Below are 13837 nucleotides of genomic sequence, written 5' to 3'. Positions count from 1 at the left end.
CCATGGCTTGTAAAATGTTTTGGGGGAACAACTTAATCTCCTTGACTTTCATGATTTGCAATCTCCTCTCCCAAAGTTCAAAAACTCTTAGTTTAGTATATCAAAATTTAAAAAATAAATTCAATGTCACATCTCCCATTAGGATTTATAGTTAAATCATATGACAAATAGGTAAAATGAGCTTTATAACCCTACAAAATTTATAAAATTATCAATTTATCTTAATTAAATAAATTTTTATATATAAAAAAAAATGGTATTTTGGAAATTTCCAAGGCCCCCCTTAGGATTTAAAAGAAAATCCTAATAAAAATGTTACATTACAAACTTTTTAAAGTTTGATACACTAAATTGAGATTTTTTGAACTTTATGAGATAATTGCAAAACTAATGGAAGTTCAAAGGGGTTGAACGAAGTTTCTTCTTCTTCTTCTTCTCTCTCTCTCTCTCTCTCTCTCTCTATATATATATATATATATATATTAAAAAAAAACACTAAGTTGTATTCAAGGGCAAACTTTTGTTAAATACCATTGAATTAATAATGGCTTTTAGCTGGAATCTATATATAATATATAGTGGATGGAATCTTTTTGATCTGATGCATTCTTGTTTTAATTTAGATCCACACTTTTAGAGTGAATGTGGGTCACAAATAATATCTACTTCAGTGATAATTCATTAGTATTTTGGTCTTTGGTGGACTCTTTCTAATATACATTGGCTCTTTTAAAAAAAAAAAAAAAAACTATGAAATTAACTTTTATGACTTTTTAAAAATAAAATTAAAAAAAAAAAACTTTTTATGAGCTTTTTTAGATGGGCTTTTAATCTAATTTTTGAACTAAATACACTTGTAAATAATAATATGAAACTACAAATTGAATTGTGAATATTGAGCAATATAAATATTTTATAAAATTGAATTCTAATATGAAAAAATGTATCTATTTATAAACTTTGGGCAATACACGCAAATTAAAAAAAAAAAAAAAAAAAGAAGAAGTAAAACACCTATAAGCCTTTACGTTTTACACATGCGTTTCAATTTATTAATAAAAACCCACCGATTTGATCTACTCATTTCCCTAAAACCACGTTGTTTTAGCTTAATAAAACAATTTTATATATATATATATATATATATATATATATATATATATATATATATGGGTCTGCCTCCGCCTATCCATATTCTGTTATTCGCCTGCATATATTCTGAATCGAATATGATATCTACCTATCTTGAATTAGGGTTTTAAAATCCGCATGTTAATCATATGAATAGGTGGATAACAAATATGGAACAGTTTTTAACCAGTCACCTAAACACTCCCAAATGGTGTTACTCTTGATTAAATAACATTCAAGTTTGTCCTGCTTGGAAAATTAAATAATATAATTGCAGCTATGAAAAATTGATTATCTATTTTGTTAGTTATATTATTTTAACATTTTTAATTTTTCCAAACTCCTCCCTATGAATCTGTCTCAATGTGAAAAATAACCTCTCAATTTAAGTTGTCACTATGTTCCTAAAAACAACATCTGATTCCCTTTTTTTCTTTTATTTTTTCTTTTTACCAATCTTGTATACTTTTTTTTTTCTTTCTATTTTAATAAGAAACATGAGTTTAAGAGGAAAGCTTATAGTGGTATTGAAAAAACAAAAACAAAAATATTTGAAATTTGAAAATTTGAAAATTTGAATAAATAAAGTCCATTAGATCTTAGAAGTCTGGCAAAAGACGAAATTACCACAAATGGCACATGGGTCAAAAGTCAAAAGGAAGGGCATCCGAGCTCGCGTCCGTTGGATCGCGTCTGTTGGATAAGAATGAATCTGTACCTCACAAGGAGCATCGAAAGAAAGGGAATTGATTTGGGTGACGAGGGCATTGGGCTAAAACTAAAAGCAAAAAAAAAAAAAAGAGAAAAAAAAAAAAAAAGCAACAACTCGTCGATGTGGGCCCCTGCCCTGATAAATAGTATTGCTAGCAAGAGAGTCCACTATATCCGGTGGGCTACACGCTCTACACGTACAGACCGAAGAGAAGACCAAGTAAAACTAAAACAAACAAAAGTACGACAACCTCCCTTACCTTAATAAAGAAGGGAGGGGTGGGCTTGTGGTCCGCTTATAGATAGATAGATAGATAGATACATAAATAATATATATCACCAAACAATAATACTGGACCTTCAAAAAGTCCAATGCCCAAACACTTTGCCCTAAAATTTTTAATCTCCTACCCCCGATATCTTATCGCCTAAACCAGTCCCAACAACAACAACCACTTTCCCTCACCGCTCGGTCCAATTAGCTTCTCTGGGTTGGTTCGTTCCTAAGCCCAATCTCTCTCTCCCCCCTCCACACCCCCTCTCTGTGCAAAAAAAACCCTAGATCGCTCGCGCTCGCTGAGACCCGAAGCTCGGGCCCCGAGCCTCCCCCCGTTCGCGCGCCTCGGATCTTGCTTTCTTCTGCTCTGCTAAGGTAAAAAAAAGCCTTGGCCCTGACCCGATTTCTCTCTCTGTTTCTGTTTTGTGGTTTCTTCAGCTTTCTCTGTTCTTGTTCTGCTTTCGGTGTTTTTGATCCACTCTCCGTGTTTGTTTGTTTGTTTGTTTTTTCTTTTCCTTTTTTTTTTTTTATTTTTTTTATTTTTTTCTGAGTTATGGTTTTTGCGAATTTCGTAGCGATTATAGCGTTTTAGCTGGTGTTAATGTTACGAGTTCATTTCATGCTGAGGATGATCGGGTTACCGGTTGTGATTAACGGTTTTCGTTGATCCGGGCTGGAATTTGAAATTTTGTGAAGCCCAAGAGATGGTCAAACCCTAGATCTGGTTTTTATTGGTACTGGTTTTAGCCCATTGGAGGGTAAGATATTTATTACCCGATTTAACCCTGATCCACGTGGGCTCCATCTCTTAGGAGGGGATCTAGGATGGACATGATCGAGTGGACAGTAAGGAGTGGTGGGAGTCAAGCTGGTGGGGTTGACTCGTCCATGATTTTGAGTGGACCCTGGTGGCCCAAAGCCCGGCCCATTGTTGAGTACGCCTTTGATGCAGTGTGAGAGCGTTCGTGTAGTTAGTTAAACTGAAAGAGCACTAGTTTTTGTGGCACGAGTTTGGTTTGCCACCGCCTTTAGCAAGCCTATATGGTATGTGAAAATGATTTATTATGGACGGTGAAGTATAATATTATGTAGGATAGTGGGCAGTTATGATGTGTGTGCCATCCATGCATGCATAGTGATCCACATAAGCCCACATGGTGGACAGTCTATATCTGTGTACTTTTAAGCAAGTGAAGTAACTTCTTTTGTTTTTTTTTTTTTTGTAAGATGTACATTGAAGGTAATATGCTCCCTTTTATTACTTGTTGGTTGGTTATCTGATTGCCAGTTTTGTCTTCTGTCAACTGATATTGGACTTAAATTAAAATTCTTAGTTAAATTTTGAAGTCTCCAAAAGAATCTGGAAGGGGGAGAGCATATGTAGCCTCTTTTCTCTGTGTATATGTGTGTGTGGGTGTTTGTGCATGAGTTAAAAACTCAGGTGCTGGAAACATACAGCTACTTGTTGTATGCTTCCTGTATATACATCGCGTTTTGTGCTCTTAATAATGATATTTTGATTATTTTAGAAAACAAAACATACAGCTACATTTTTCAACATAAAGTACAAGTGGCTTACTATAGCAACTCCGAAAAGGATACACTGAGACAAAGTTTGTTTCTATTAGTTGTTCAGGAATTTCAAAAGAAGCCAAAATGGTAAAGAAAGCACTGGCTTCATTACTTGGCTTTTAACAATTAAAGAAATTTAGGAAATGTTAAAGAAACTAATTGTGTATAAAATTGCTTTGGTGCCACCAGTGAAATTTTCATTTGGAAGCTGAAAGAAGAAAATAACTGAATGGACCGGTTTATTTATGTTGTTCCTTGGGTTATTATTAGCTTCATAAACATTCACGTGTTTTTGTTTTGTTTTCAATGGATAATACGTTATATATCAATTCATGTACACAAAAAAAGTGGGTACAATTCGAGTACAATTCAAACGACCTTAGAGGAGCTCAAGTCCTTTTTCCTTTTTTCCCTCTTTACTTAGACAGCTGCTTATTTAGCGCCTTTAATTATTAGTGTATCGGATTTCTTTGTTATCTTTTCTCTTTCTTACTATTAGTTCTATTGTATACTCCGTCTGTATTAGGGTTGCGCCCCTCCGTGCTTTTGATATATACAACATTACTTATAAAAATAAAAATAAAATGAAACAGACAAAAGTACCACCTCAAAAGCTACAAAATTTGAAGGGCACAAAAATTGCAGGAAGGGATGAAACTGGAATCTGCCCAGCCATCTACGCAAATATCAATCTCAGAACAAAAAATAATGCTATTTTGGCTTATTAGTTCAACATGATCAAATGTAGGGCTACCCACCCACACCCACTACATGAGACAAAGGGGTAGAGCATTCCAAATTTTGCGACTACAATGCCCTTTAAAACCTCTCTTTGCAGCTAGACTGTTATTTTGATATTGGGGTTGAGGGTTTCCTGCATGCGGAAGCTTTAATTGTTATCTGCATGGTGCAAATGACTTATGGAGCGATACTTCACGATTAGGATGGCAACTGTGTTAGTTCTAGCTCCTATGAGCCTGGTGCTGATTGGTAAAATGATACGATTGCCTCACTGTCATCTCATTATTTATTTATTTAATTTTTTTATGTTTCTTTATACAATTGTTTGTTTTCTACAAATGTTTGATTTCTAAATTTTACGATATCTGTACTTAAATTTTGTTTTGCATTATCATTGATTGATTGGTAATTCTAGCTTTTGGCTAATTTTAGGAACAGAACATTTGTGACTGTTTGTATGTCTAATCTGAAGTTGAAGGTAACTGGATAGTCTGGATGACACCTTTAACTCTTAGGGAGGTTCAAGTAATAAGAAGTGTCGCTCTGCAATCAAATCCCGTGTGTTTGTAAAGATTACAAGGTTGCAATAGTTAGTACCTATCGTCCCCGATTGAGGATTTAGGCATTCTAATAACTAAGACTGAACTTACTCAAGTTGGTTCTGCAGTGTGATATCTTTAGTTTATATCTCTTGAATGAGTAATCTTCAACGGTGAATTCTGTTCCCCTTTCTCTGTTCTCTTAGATGGGGGTGCATTGAACAGGCAAATTGTGCTTGGTACGGTAACATACTCATGATGATGGTTTCCTAAATGTTTTTGAGCTTCTGTTCTATGTCAGCTTGTTCCTTGTTTTCTTTAATATATTGGCATCATCTGTATCTATTTATCCATCCATTTGTTTATTTTTTTGGCTCTTGTGCTTTAAATATACACCTTTAAACCCAGCTTGTTTAATTTCAAACCTCTGTAGTTGCAATGTATTTTTCATCATTAAAACTGTCCTTATGCCCGAAAATAATTCTTCTTAGTTGTAACCAACCATTTTTTTAATTGTTCTTTGTGCTGTGAAAAGCAGGAATTCAATTTAGCCATGGCAACCGCTGATGAGGAGAAGATGGTTTCATCAGATGAGCACAAGAAGGTAACCGCGGATGAGCACACAACGGGAAACCCAGATGATCACATGAAGGGAATCCCAAATGACCACACCATGGCTGCCCCAGATGACCAAACCATGGCAGCCCCAGATGACCAAACCATGGCAACCCCAGATGACCAAATCATGCCAACCCAGGATGAGCACACGATGCCAACCCCAGATGAGCAAATGATGCCAACCCCAGATGAGCACATGAAGGCAACCCAAGATGAGCAGACAAAGGCAACCCCAGATGAGCAAATGATGGCGCCCAAAGATGAGCAAATGATGGTACCCCAAAATGAGCACACAATGGAAATCGCAAATGACCATGCATTGGTAATCTCAAATGACGACACGATGGCAATCGCAAATGACCCCTCGATGGCAATCTCCATTGACCACACAATGGCAATCCCAGATGAGCACCCGATGGCAATCTCAAATGAGCACCCGATGGCAACCTCATATGAGCATACAATTGCAACCCCAGATGAAAACAAGATGATAACAACAACTCCAGAAGTGAACAATGAGCTGCCAAATTCAGAGACACAGCCTAACAAGCGAAGGAAGAAGAAGTCCATTGTATGGGAGCACTTCACCATAGAAACTGTTAGTGCTGGATGTAGACGGGCATGCTGTAAGCAATGCAAGCAAAGTTTTGCATATAGTACTGGTTCTAAAGTTGCTGGTACCAGCCACTTGAAACGACACATTGCCAAGGGGACATGCCCAGCACTTCTACGTAACCAGGGGCAGAATACCCCGTACACCCCACGGTCAAGGATGGCGGGAACTGGCACTGCCAGTGATCCACCAAAACGACGTTATAGAAGCCCTAGCACACCCTACGTTACGTTTGATCAGGATCGTTGCCGCAATGAGATTGCTAGGATGATCATCATGCATGACTACCCACTTCACATGGTTGAACATCCAGGGTTTATAGCTTTTGTCCAGCATCTTCAGCCCCGTTTCAACATGGTGAGTTTTAATACCGTCCAAGGAGATTGCGTTGCAACTTACTTAATGGAAAAGCAAAACCTTACGAAGTTTATTGAGGGCATACCTGGACGTGTTTGCCTTACACTGGATACGTGGACTTCAAGCCAAACAGTAGGTTATGTGTTTATAACTGGACACTTCATTGATAGTGAATGGAAGTTGCACAGGCGGATTCTCAATGTTATAATGGAACCATATCCTGATTCAGACACTGCCCTCAGTCATGCTGTTGCTGCTTGCCTTTCTGATTGGAGTTTGGAGAGCAAGTTGTTTTCTCTCACTTTTAATCAGCCACTGAGTGAAGCTGCTCTTGAGAATCTTAGGCCTCTTCTCGCCATTAAGAACCCACTGATCCTGAATGGTCAATTATTAGTTGGTAAATGCATTGCACGTACCTTGAGCAGCATGGCAAAGGATGTACTAGGGGCAGGGCAAGAAATAATCAAGAAAATCCGGGATAGTGTAAAGTATGTGAAGACATCAGAAGCCCATGAGGAAAAGTTTCTTGAGCTCAAGCAGCAGCTTCAGGTCCCCAGTGAAAGGAGCCTATCTCTTGATGATCATACTCAATGGAACACAACATATGAAATGCTAGTCGCTGCTTCTGAGCTAAAGGAAGTGTTTTCTTGTTTGGATACTTCTGATCCCGATTACAAGGAAGCCCCATCCATGGAAGACTGGAAGCAGGTTGAGATTCTCTGTACATACTTGAAACTTCTCTTTGATGCAGTGAACATCCTTACCTTTACAACTAACCCAACTGCAATTACATTCTTTCACGAAGCGTGGAAGATTCAGACAGAGCTGGCTCGTGCAGTTACGAGTGAGGATCCCTTTATCAGTGACCTTACTAAAACAATGCAAGAAAAAATTGAAAAGTACTGGAAGAATTGCAGCCTGGTTTTGGCAATTGCCGTAGTCATGGATCCCCGTTTCAAGATGAAGCTTGTTGAGTTCAGTTTCTCGAAAATCTATGGTGAAGATGCTCCCACATATATAAAGATTGTTGATGATGGGATTCACGAGCTCTTTCATGAATATTTGACACTTCCTTTGCCTCTAACACCAACTTATGCGGATGAAGGAAATGGTGGAAACATGAAGACAGAGGACTCTCAGGGAGGAACTCTTGTGTCTGACAATGGACTCACAGATTTTGATGTGTACATCATGGAGACTGCTAGTCAACAGATGAAGTCGGAGCTGGATCAGTATTTGGAAGAGTCTCTATTGCCTCGTGTGCAGGACTTTGATGTATTAGGCTGGTGGAAGCTAAACAAGATGAAGTACCCGACTCTGTCCAAGATGGCTCGTGATATCGTGTCTATTCCAGTATCTACTACCGCTCCTGATTCTGTATTTGATGCCACAAGCAAGGAGATGGACCAATACCGGAGTTCTCTACGGCCAGAGACGGTGGAAGCCCTTATATGTGCCAAGGATTGGATGCAGTATGGGTCTGCAGAAGCTTCAAACGCACTTGTGAGAATGGAATATTAGATTCTAGGTTTGATTCTGTCACATTATGTCTTTGTATGATGGTAGGTTGTTGCTATATTGGTTAGTTTAAAATTGGCCGGTAGGTCTAGCAAATTGTAGCATTATATAAGAGAGATAGTTTGGGTGCTTGGACCATCAGAATTTAGCTTCTTTGTTAGCTTCGGTTATTACATTCAGTATCAAAGGCTGCACATGGTCGATGGATCCTAGTCCAGCTTAAGGGGATGGATGTACAGTTGTTAAAATGCTGAATGCTTTTGTTCCATATTTTCGAACTTGATTTAACCTTCAATAATTTCGATTTTCCTTTAGCATGCCATTGTTTCAAAATTGATTTTTCTTCCAAAGCCATCCATCTTTGGCTGCTGGGGGGTCAATCGATGCCTGTTGCAAGTGGTAGCTAACTGTGGGCAGACACTCGATAACCACCGTTAATGGGAGTGGGGGAGCCTCCCGTTTAAACCCAAAGGACGGACAATTCATAGTTTGCCACTCCTGATATTTCCTTTTGAATGGTTGTTTAAAGAGAAATGTTATTTTATTAGAAAAAAAAAAAAAAAGAAAAAAAAAAGAGAAATGTTATTTCTCCATCTCCCCCATCCATCTATATTCATTTTTTTTTTTTTTTCTCAAATCAACCATTATATGCGTGTCCTATAAATCTAATGGTTGAATTGAAAAATAGATTGATGGAAATAGATAGAAGAGAGCGAAATAGCATGTCTCTAGTTTAAAACACCATATTTACTAACCTTGTTAAGACAAAATCATCCAGGTCATCTTTTCCTGCTGCAGAATGTGCCAACTCAAAGCCTACATCAGCAATTGTGTCATCTGAAGCAATATCCTCCACATCAGCAATTGAATCCAAGTCAACTTCTACATTTGGAACATTATCTCGCAGAAGTTTTCAACTTTCAGCCACACGTACTACTCAAATCTCATAAGATAACTCTATTGTTCCTCATGATTATCACACGGTTTCTGCAACAACCAAAGGCTAGGATAGCTTGTACTTTGTAATCTATTTTTGTAACTATAATTTGAATTTCAGAATACCTTATGAAAATGTAACTCTTTAGTTTAGCAGTTTAAACTCAATTGTACATAAAACATGGTTAGCATACGATATTGAATTACTCTTTGATTTCTTACGTGGTATTAGAGCCTTGCTAGGCTAACACCCATTTCTTTGATCCTGCTATGGTTTCTTCATCTTCTCATGCCTCAGTTTCAATATAAAAATAAATAAATTCAAAGCCGAGCCACAAAGGCCATTTACAGGTTAAACAAAAAAAGAGTAACACCCATCAAAGTAAGAATAAATCTTTCAATGAGTTCATTTCGGTTTATGAATTCAGAAAGTGCGGTTTAAAAATAACGATTTAAAAACATAATTAAGCGTTTGAAAAATCTATGGTTTGGCCTTTAAAATCGCATATTAAACTTTAAAATTCTACGTTTTCAAAAAAGCACTTCTTTACCACGATTTAAAACGCAAAAAATATGTGTTTACTGCGTTAAGCCATCATTAACAGCAACCAAAATGTTAGGCCATCATTATCATCTCAATTATTAGGATTAGAAAACTTTTGTATAGATTTATCTTGGTAATCTTTGGGCTAAGTTAACACATATTTCATCTCATTTGTGATCATCCTAGTGGTAATTAATGACTTCAATTATTTCCAATGGCTCCATCCCTGTAGGTTATTTTCTTCAAATTTGTATTTTTTTTTTTTTCTTGTCAATAAATAACGAAACAATTAAAGAAAAGAATAGCAAAAGAACCGGTCCAGATTAAGCAACATAAAGAAACTTTATTCGGATTTCTTTCCCTCCCAACCTTCCATGAACTTCAAAATACAACAATGAGAAGGTTAAAATACAACAGACAAATGGTAGATCACTCTTATCACAATCCCAATTCCCCCAACATTTTCCCCTCCACCTCTTACCTAACTCTTAAGACAAAGAATAACTTACAACTCAACCTCAACAATGTGAACCTTCCGACCCTCCTCAGGCAACTGATCCAAGCTCAAAGTCACCAACCCAGAATCCGAATCATACACGAAATCAACCCCGCTCGAACCCACCGTGCACCTCCGTGGCCTGGCCGACGAATAAGCACCAAATTTGCCACACCCTTTGACCTCCATGTGAACTATTCCAACCAACTCCGAGCTATTATTCTCCACCTTTTCTCCAGCCACACCATTCCCTTCTCCTTCATTCCCGCTTTCGAGTTCTACCATCTTAGCCCCGCCTTTCACCTCGTATCTCAGCCCTTCAATAGCTCCACCACCATTGAACATCATAATAAGTCCCAAGGGAGCGAAACGGAATCCGGGTGCCAAAACCTTAATGGGTGTGACAGTGAAAATGTCATGCTCGAGGACCTTGAGCGACACGGGCATGGATGCATTGTAAGGAAGGGTGACGAGCTCGCCAGACTGGTGACAGTATACGGCACAATCACCATTCCAATTGGGGTCGGTTGCGGCCTCGGTTATGAGATGGACGTCACGGCCCCTAACAGATCCTGTCATAGCCTCGGATTTGGTTTCATGGAACGTGTTCTTTCTTTCTATGCTATTCCATGCCGCTCCTTGGCAGTTGTACACACCCAGTACTCCTGTGTACTTGTTCATGTTCCATATCTTCAACAAGCTGAAAACAACAACATATTTTAAGTAACAATATGCTTCTATTTTAATTAAGCTCAACTAAAAACCTAGTCATAACTCTATAAATCTTTATTAAAATGGAGAATGAGATATTCATTGTTTAGCCGCCAAATTGGGATCTAAAGTACTAGGGTTTTTTTTTTTTTTTCATTAAAGAAAAAAATGTGGTTTTACCAACCTAACACCATCGCGAGCTGGGTCAGTGAACAAACAATCTCTAGTGGGCCGACCAGGCAAGCGGGCTCGGAGAATAGAACCATCAGGCAGCACCAGCTTCTTTAAGAGCTCGAAATTGTGCTTCCCAGGCGCATCACTGCACACACACATTACACAGATTGTTAGCCCATCTGTGATCAAGCTACGTGTACAGTTTAGGTTGCACGACAGTAAATGTAGGGCTGAGATTTGTTACCTAACGTAGAGAGGCCCACCGCTGATTGCCCTGGCTGATCCGTGGTACTCAGCCGCTGGGTGGAGAGAGTGGAACATGTCCCAATCAGGCTGCATAAACTCCCCCAAGAACAGGCTGTTGTATGCCACCGCTGCAATGTGGATGGTGTGTGATGTCGCATCACGCGGGAAGAAATCATCTGATGCTCTCATCACACCCGTTTGTTTCGAGCTGTTCCATCATAATCCCAATCACCACACCGCACCAGATTAAATCCCCAACTATACTATTAATTAATTATAACACGATGAAAAGAAAAAGAAAACTCACCAGTAAAGTGCATCAGTATTGTGGCTCATGCAAGCAATGCACCCATTGTCCGGGAAATTTCGAGCCACAGAGGCGTCGAGGGCCTGATGATACTGCCGGGTCAACTCCACCCGACCACCCAGACCCGCACCGAGGGTCTCCAATATGCACTGCACGTCCACCTTAACACCATCTACACCCGCAGACGCCAAGTAACTGTGCAACTCGTTGTAAAACCTGTACACATTCCCTGGGTTCACCAGGCCCAGTCCCTGAACCGCCATGACATCGGTCTTCCATGTCGGATCATTCTCCACCACACCCTTTGACACCTTCGGGTACTTCATCGACGACTCGTATTGCTCCGTCTCCTTCTCTCCTGGCCGGACCCCACCCCAATACCCTGTAATCGCGTGCCACACGTACACATACTTTAACCCATACTTCTCTTTCGCTATGTTCACGATATTCTTAATCCCCACCGCTGGATCATCTCTCGTTTGGAATTTGGAGTTTTCTTTGATCCCGGTCAGCCTAAGCAACGGCTCCGGTTTCTTCTCGCTCTGTTCGCCCTCCTTCTCATCCTGTGGGTCACCGCAGACCGACTGCCATCCATCGTCGATGATCACAAACTTTGGAGGGGTCCCACCGGCGGAGAGAGATTCAAGGCCAGCCTCGACGCCTTCTTGGGTCACCTCCTGGTAAAACGCGTCCCAGGTGCACCAGCCGAAGTAGTCAACGATCCCAGCCAATTTTTTCTCGTGTCGTTGACGAAATGTCTTCAGATGCAATTTAACGGCCCTGATCGCATCGCTGATCGTCTCGAAAGGATCGGTCCCTGCGCTGATGAACAACGAGTGTGTAAACGACGACGCTTTCGTGTCCACGTCACCGCTCTCTAGGCAGAGCTCGAGCTCGTCTTGAGCATTGCCTTGTAGACAAGCCCGGAAAGAGCCTTCAATCAAAGGAAGGAAAACCGTGTACACGATCTGGTTCTCCTCGTTTCCATCGTTGGATTCGAGATGGGACCCATCCTTGGTCTCGAGCAGTAGGAACTGCGTCTCCAGGGGAATATCCTCCCCTTTATCGCCCATCTTCTGGGCCATCCACCATAACTTGAACCTAAAGCACGCCACGAACCGGACGTCTCTTAGGATTCCCAGCGGCACCACGTGCCTGCTTTTATTCTCCTCGAAAGCCGCTCCCAAAAACACACCCTCCACCGGACCGGATGTCGAACCGGACGTAGCGATTACATTGTCCGGTATTCCCGTCAGGATCGTACGGTTCCTCACGATCAGCTTCCGGTCGGCGATCCGAATCGCCGGTTTGATCGTCATTGCTTCTTCTTCTTCTACTTCTGCTTCTTCCCGTTTCTTTTCCTTATATACCTCTCTGCGCTCGCTTCTCTGCAATTCCAAAATATTAATTCTTCACATTAAATTTCATGAAATTCAGCAAGAGAATTCGCAATGTTAATTGATTAATTGAACTTCACATCTTCTATATCTACCTTGAAAGCCAATACCGGGAATGCCCGATTCGAGTACCAACTGCGAATTCCAAAACATGCACCAATAAATCGAACTTCGTCAGCACTTAAGAATAAAAAATTCCTTCATTTGTTCGGGAACCAAACATCAAAAAATAGAATAATACCAGAACTATAGCGCCGCTGAAGCACCTTTGAAAAGCTAAGAGAGTAACAGAACGAGGAAGACACTGCAGGTGAATGAATGAGAGGGGTGGTCTTTATAGCCACAGATCCACTACTGTAACAAAAATTTGACACCATTGTTTTCTTCCCCCTAATGTTCCTTCCCAGTCTCGGCCTCCTGGTCGTGTTCCAAAACCTTTTGCCTTTGCTCTCTACTTATCCAACGGCATGGATGTACCCGACACGACATGGCAGTTAAACTTAACGGAGGATATAACTTCCACGTCGGATCCACGTCGTACCAATCCAGGAACCCGGATTTGGCAATACGACTGTTATTATTTCACATTATGTTTCACCAATTCTCCGTGGACCTCGAAACGTGTAAAATGGAAAAAAGTAGAATAATATTTGTGTAGGTACACGTGTCGGATGGGTTTAAGGGTATACAAAGAGAGTTGGGTGAAGTTAGCGTTTGAATTTTGTCCTAGCACAGAAATTATTAGTGCTTGTCTGTGTCCACGTACTCAGATTTTTAATGTCTGTTGGTCACTCACGGCTCACCTAACTTGCCACGGAAGAACTGTAGACTTTTTACGCGCTTCAAAAGTTTGTAAGCAACACGTAGCTTCCTGTTCGGATTGTCCCCACGTAAAGACAACTTCTTTTTTTTTCTTTTTTTTTTAATGGATAATAATACGATAAGTAAA

General features: G+C 39.9%; 2 protein-coding genes across 3 annotated transcripts; one reads left to right on the top strand and one right to left on the bottom strand.

The window, feature by feature from the left end:
• Window positions 1-2213: 2213 nt before the first annotated feature.
• On the top strand, window positions 2214-8391 carry LOC132165518 (zinc finger BED domain-containing protein DAYSLEEPER). Its single transcript, XM_059576120.1, has 2 exons — window positions 2214-2494; window positions 5510-8391. The coding sequence occupies exon 2, from the start codon at window positions 5525-5527 to the stop codon at window positions 8078-8080; it is 2556 nt and encodes an 851-aa protein (XP_059432103.1). The 5' UTR covers window positions 2214-2494; window positions 5510-5524; the 3' UTR covers window positions 8081-8391.
• Window positions 8392-9878: 1487 nt separating this feature from the next.
• Window positions 9879-13310, bottom strand: LOC132165957 (probable galactinol--sucrose galactosyltransferase 6). 2 transcript variants are annotated; one of them, XM_059576674.1, is made up of 6 exons: window positions 13130-13310; window positions 12984-13023; window positions 11492-12879; window positions 11183-11392; window positions 10949-11083; window positions 9879-10753 (listed from the first exon to the last, which is right to left on the bottom strand). In XM_059576674.1, the coding sequence occupies exons 3-6, from the start codon at window positions 12808-12810 to the stop codon at window positions 10063-10065; spliced, it is 2355 nt and encodes a 784-aa protein (XP_059432657.1). In that variant the 5' UTR covers window positions 12811-12879; window positions 12984-13023; window positions 13130-13310; the 3' UTR covers window positions 9879-10062. The 2 variants fall into 2 exon arrangements, with proteins under 2 accessions (XP_059432657.1, XP_059432658.1); XM_059576675.1 differs by lacking the exon at window positions 13130-13310 and having other exon boundaries at window positions 12984-13123.
• Window positions 13311-13837: the final 527 nt, after the last annotated feature.

The sequence above is a fragment of the Corylus avellana genome, chromosome ca11 (genome assembly GCF_901000735.1).
Source record: "Corylus avellana chromosome ca11, CavTom2PMs-1.0".
In the NCBI taxonomy this organism is placed as follows: Eukaryota; Viridiplantae; Streptophyta; class Magnoliopsida; order Fagales; family Betulaceae; genus Corylus; species Corylus avellana.
The sequence above is the reverse complement of the archived record's forward strand: the minus strand, read 5'-3'. Positions and strand labels throughout refer to the sequence as shown.

Excerpts from the sequence above, each read along its gene's own strand:
- LOC132165518 (XM_059576120.1), top strand. The coding sequence starts at position 5,525 with ATGGCAACCGCTGATGAGGAGAAGATGGTTTCATCAGATGAGCACAAG.
- LOC132165957 (XM_059576674.1), bottom strand. The coding sequence starts at position 12,810 with ATGACGATCAAACCGGCGATTCGGATCGCCGACCGGAAGCTGATCGTG. Across the intron at positions 11,084-11,182 it reads GGTGGGCCTCTCTACGTTAG|TGATGCGCCTGGGAAGCACA; the intron begins GTAACAAATCTC and ends GTGTGTGTGCAG. Across the intron at positions 10,754-10,948 it reads CCAGCTCGCGATGGTGTTAG|CTTGTTGAAGATATGGAACA; the intron begins GTTGGTAAAACC and ends TGTTGTTTTCAG.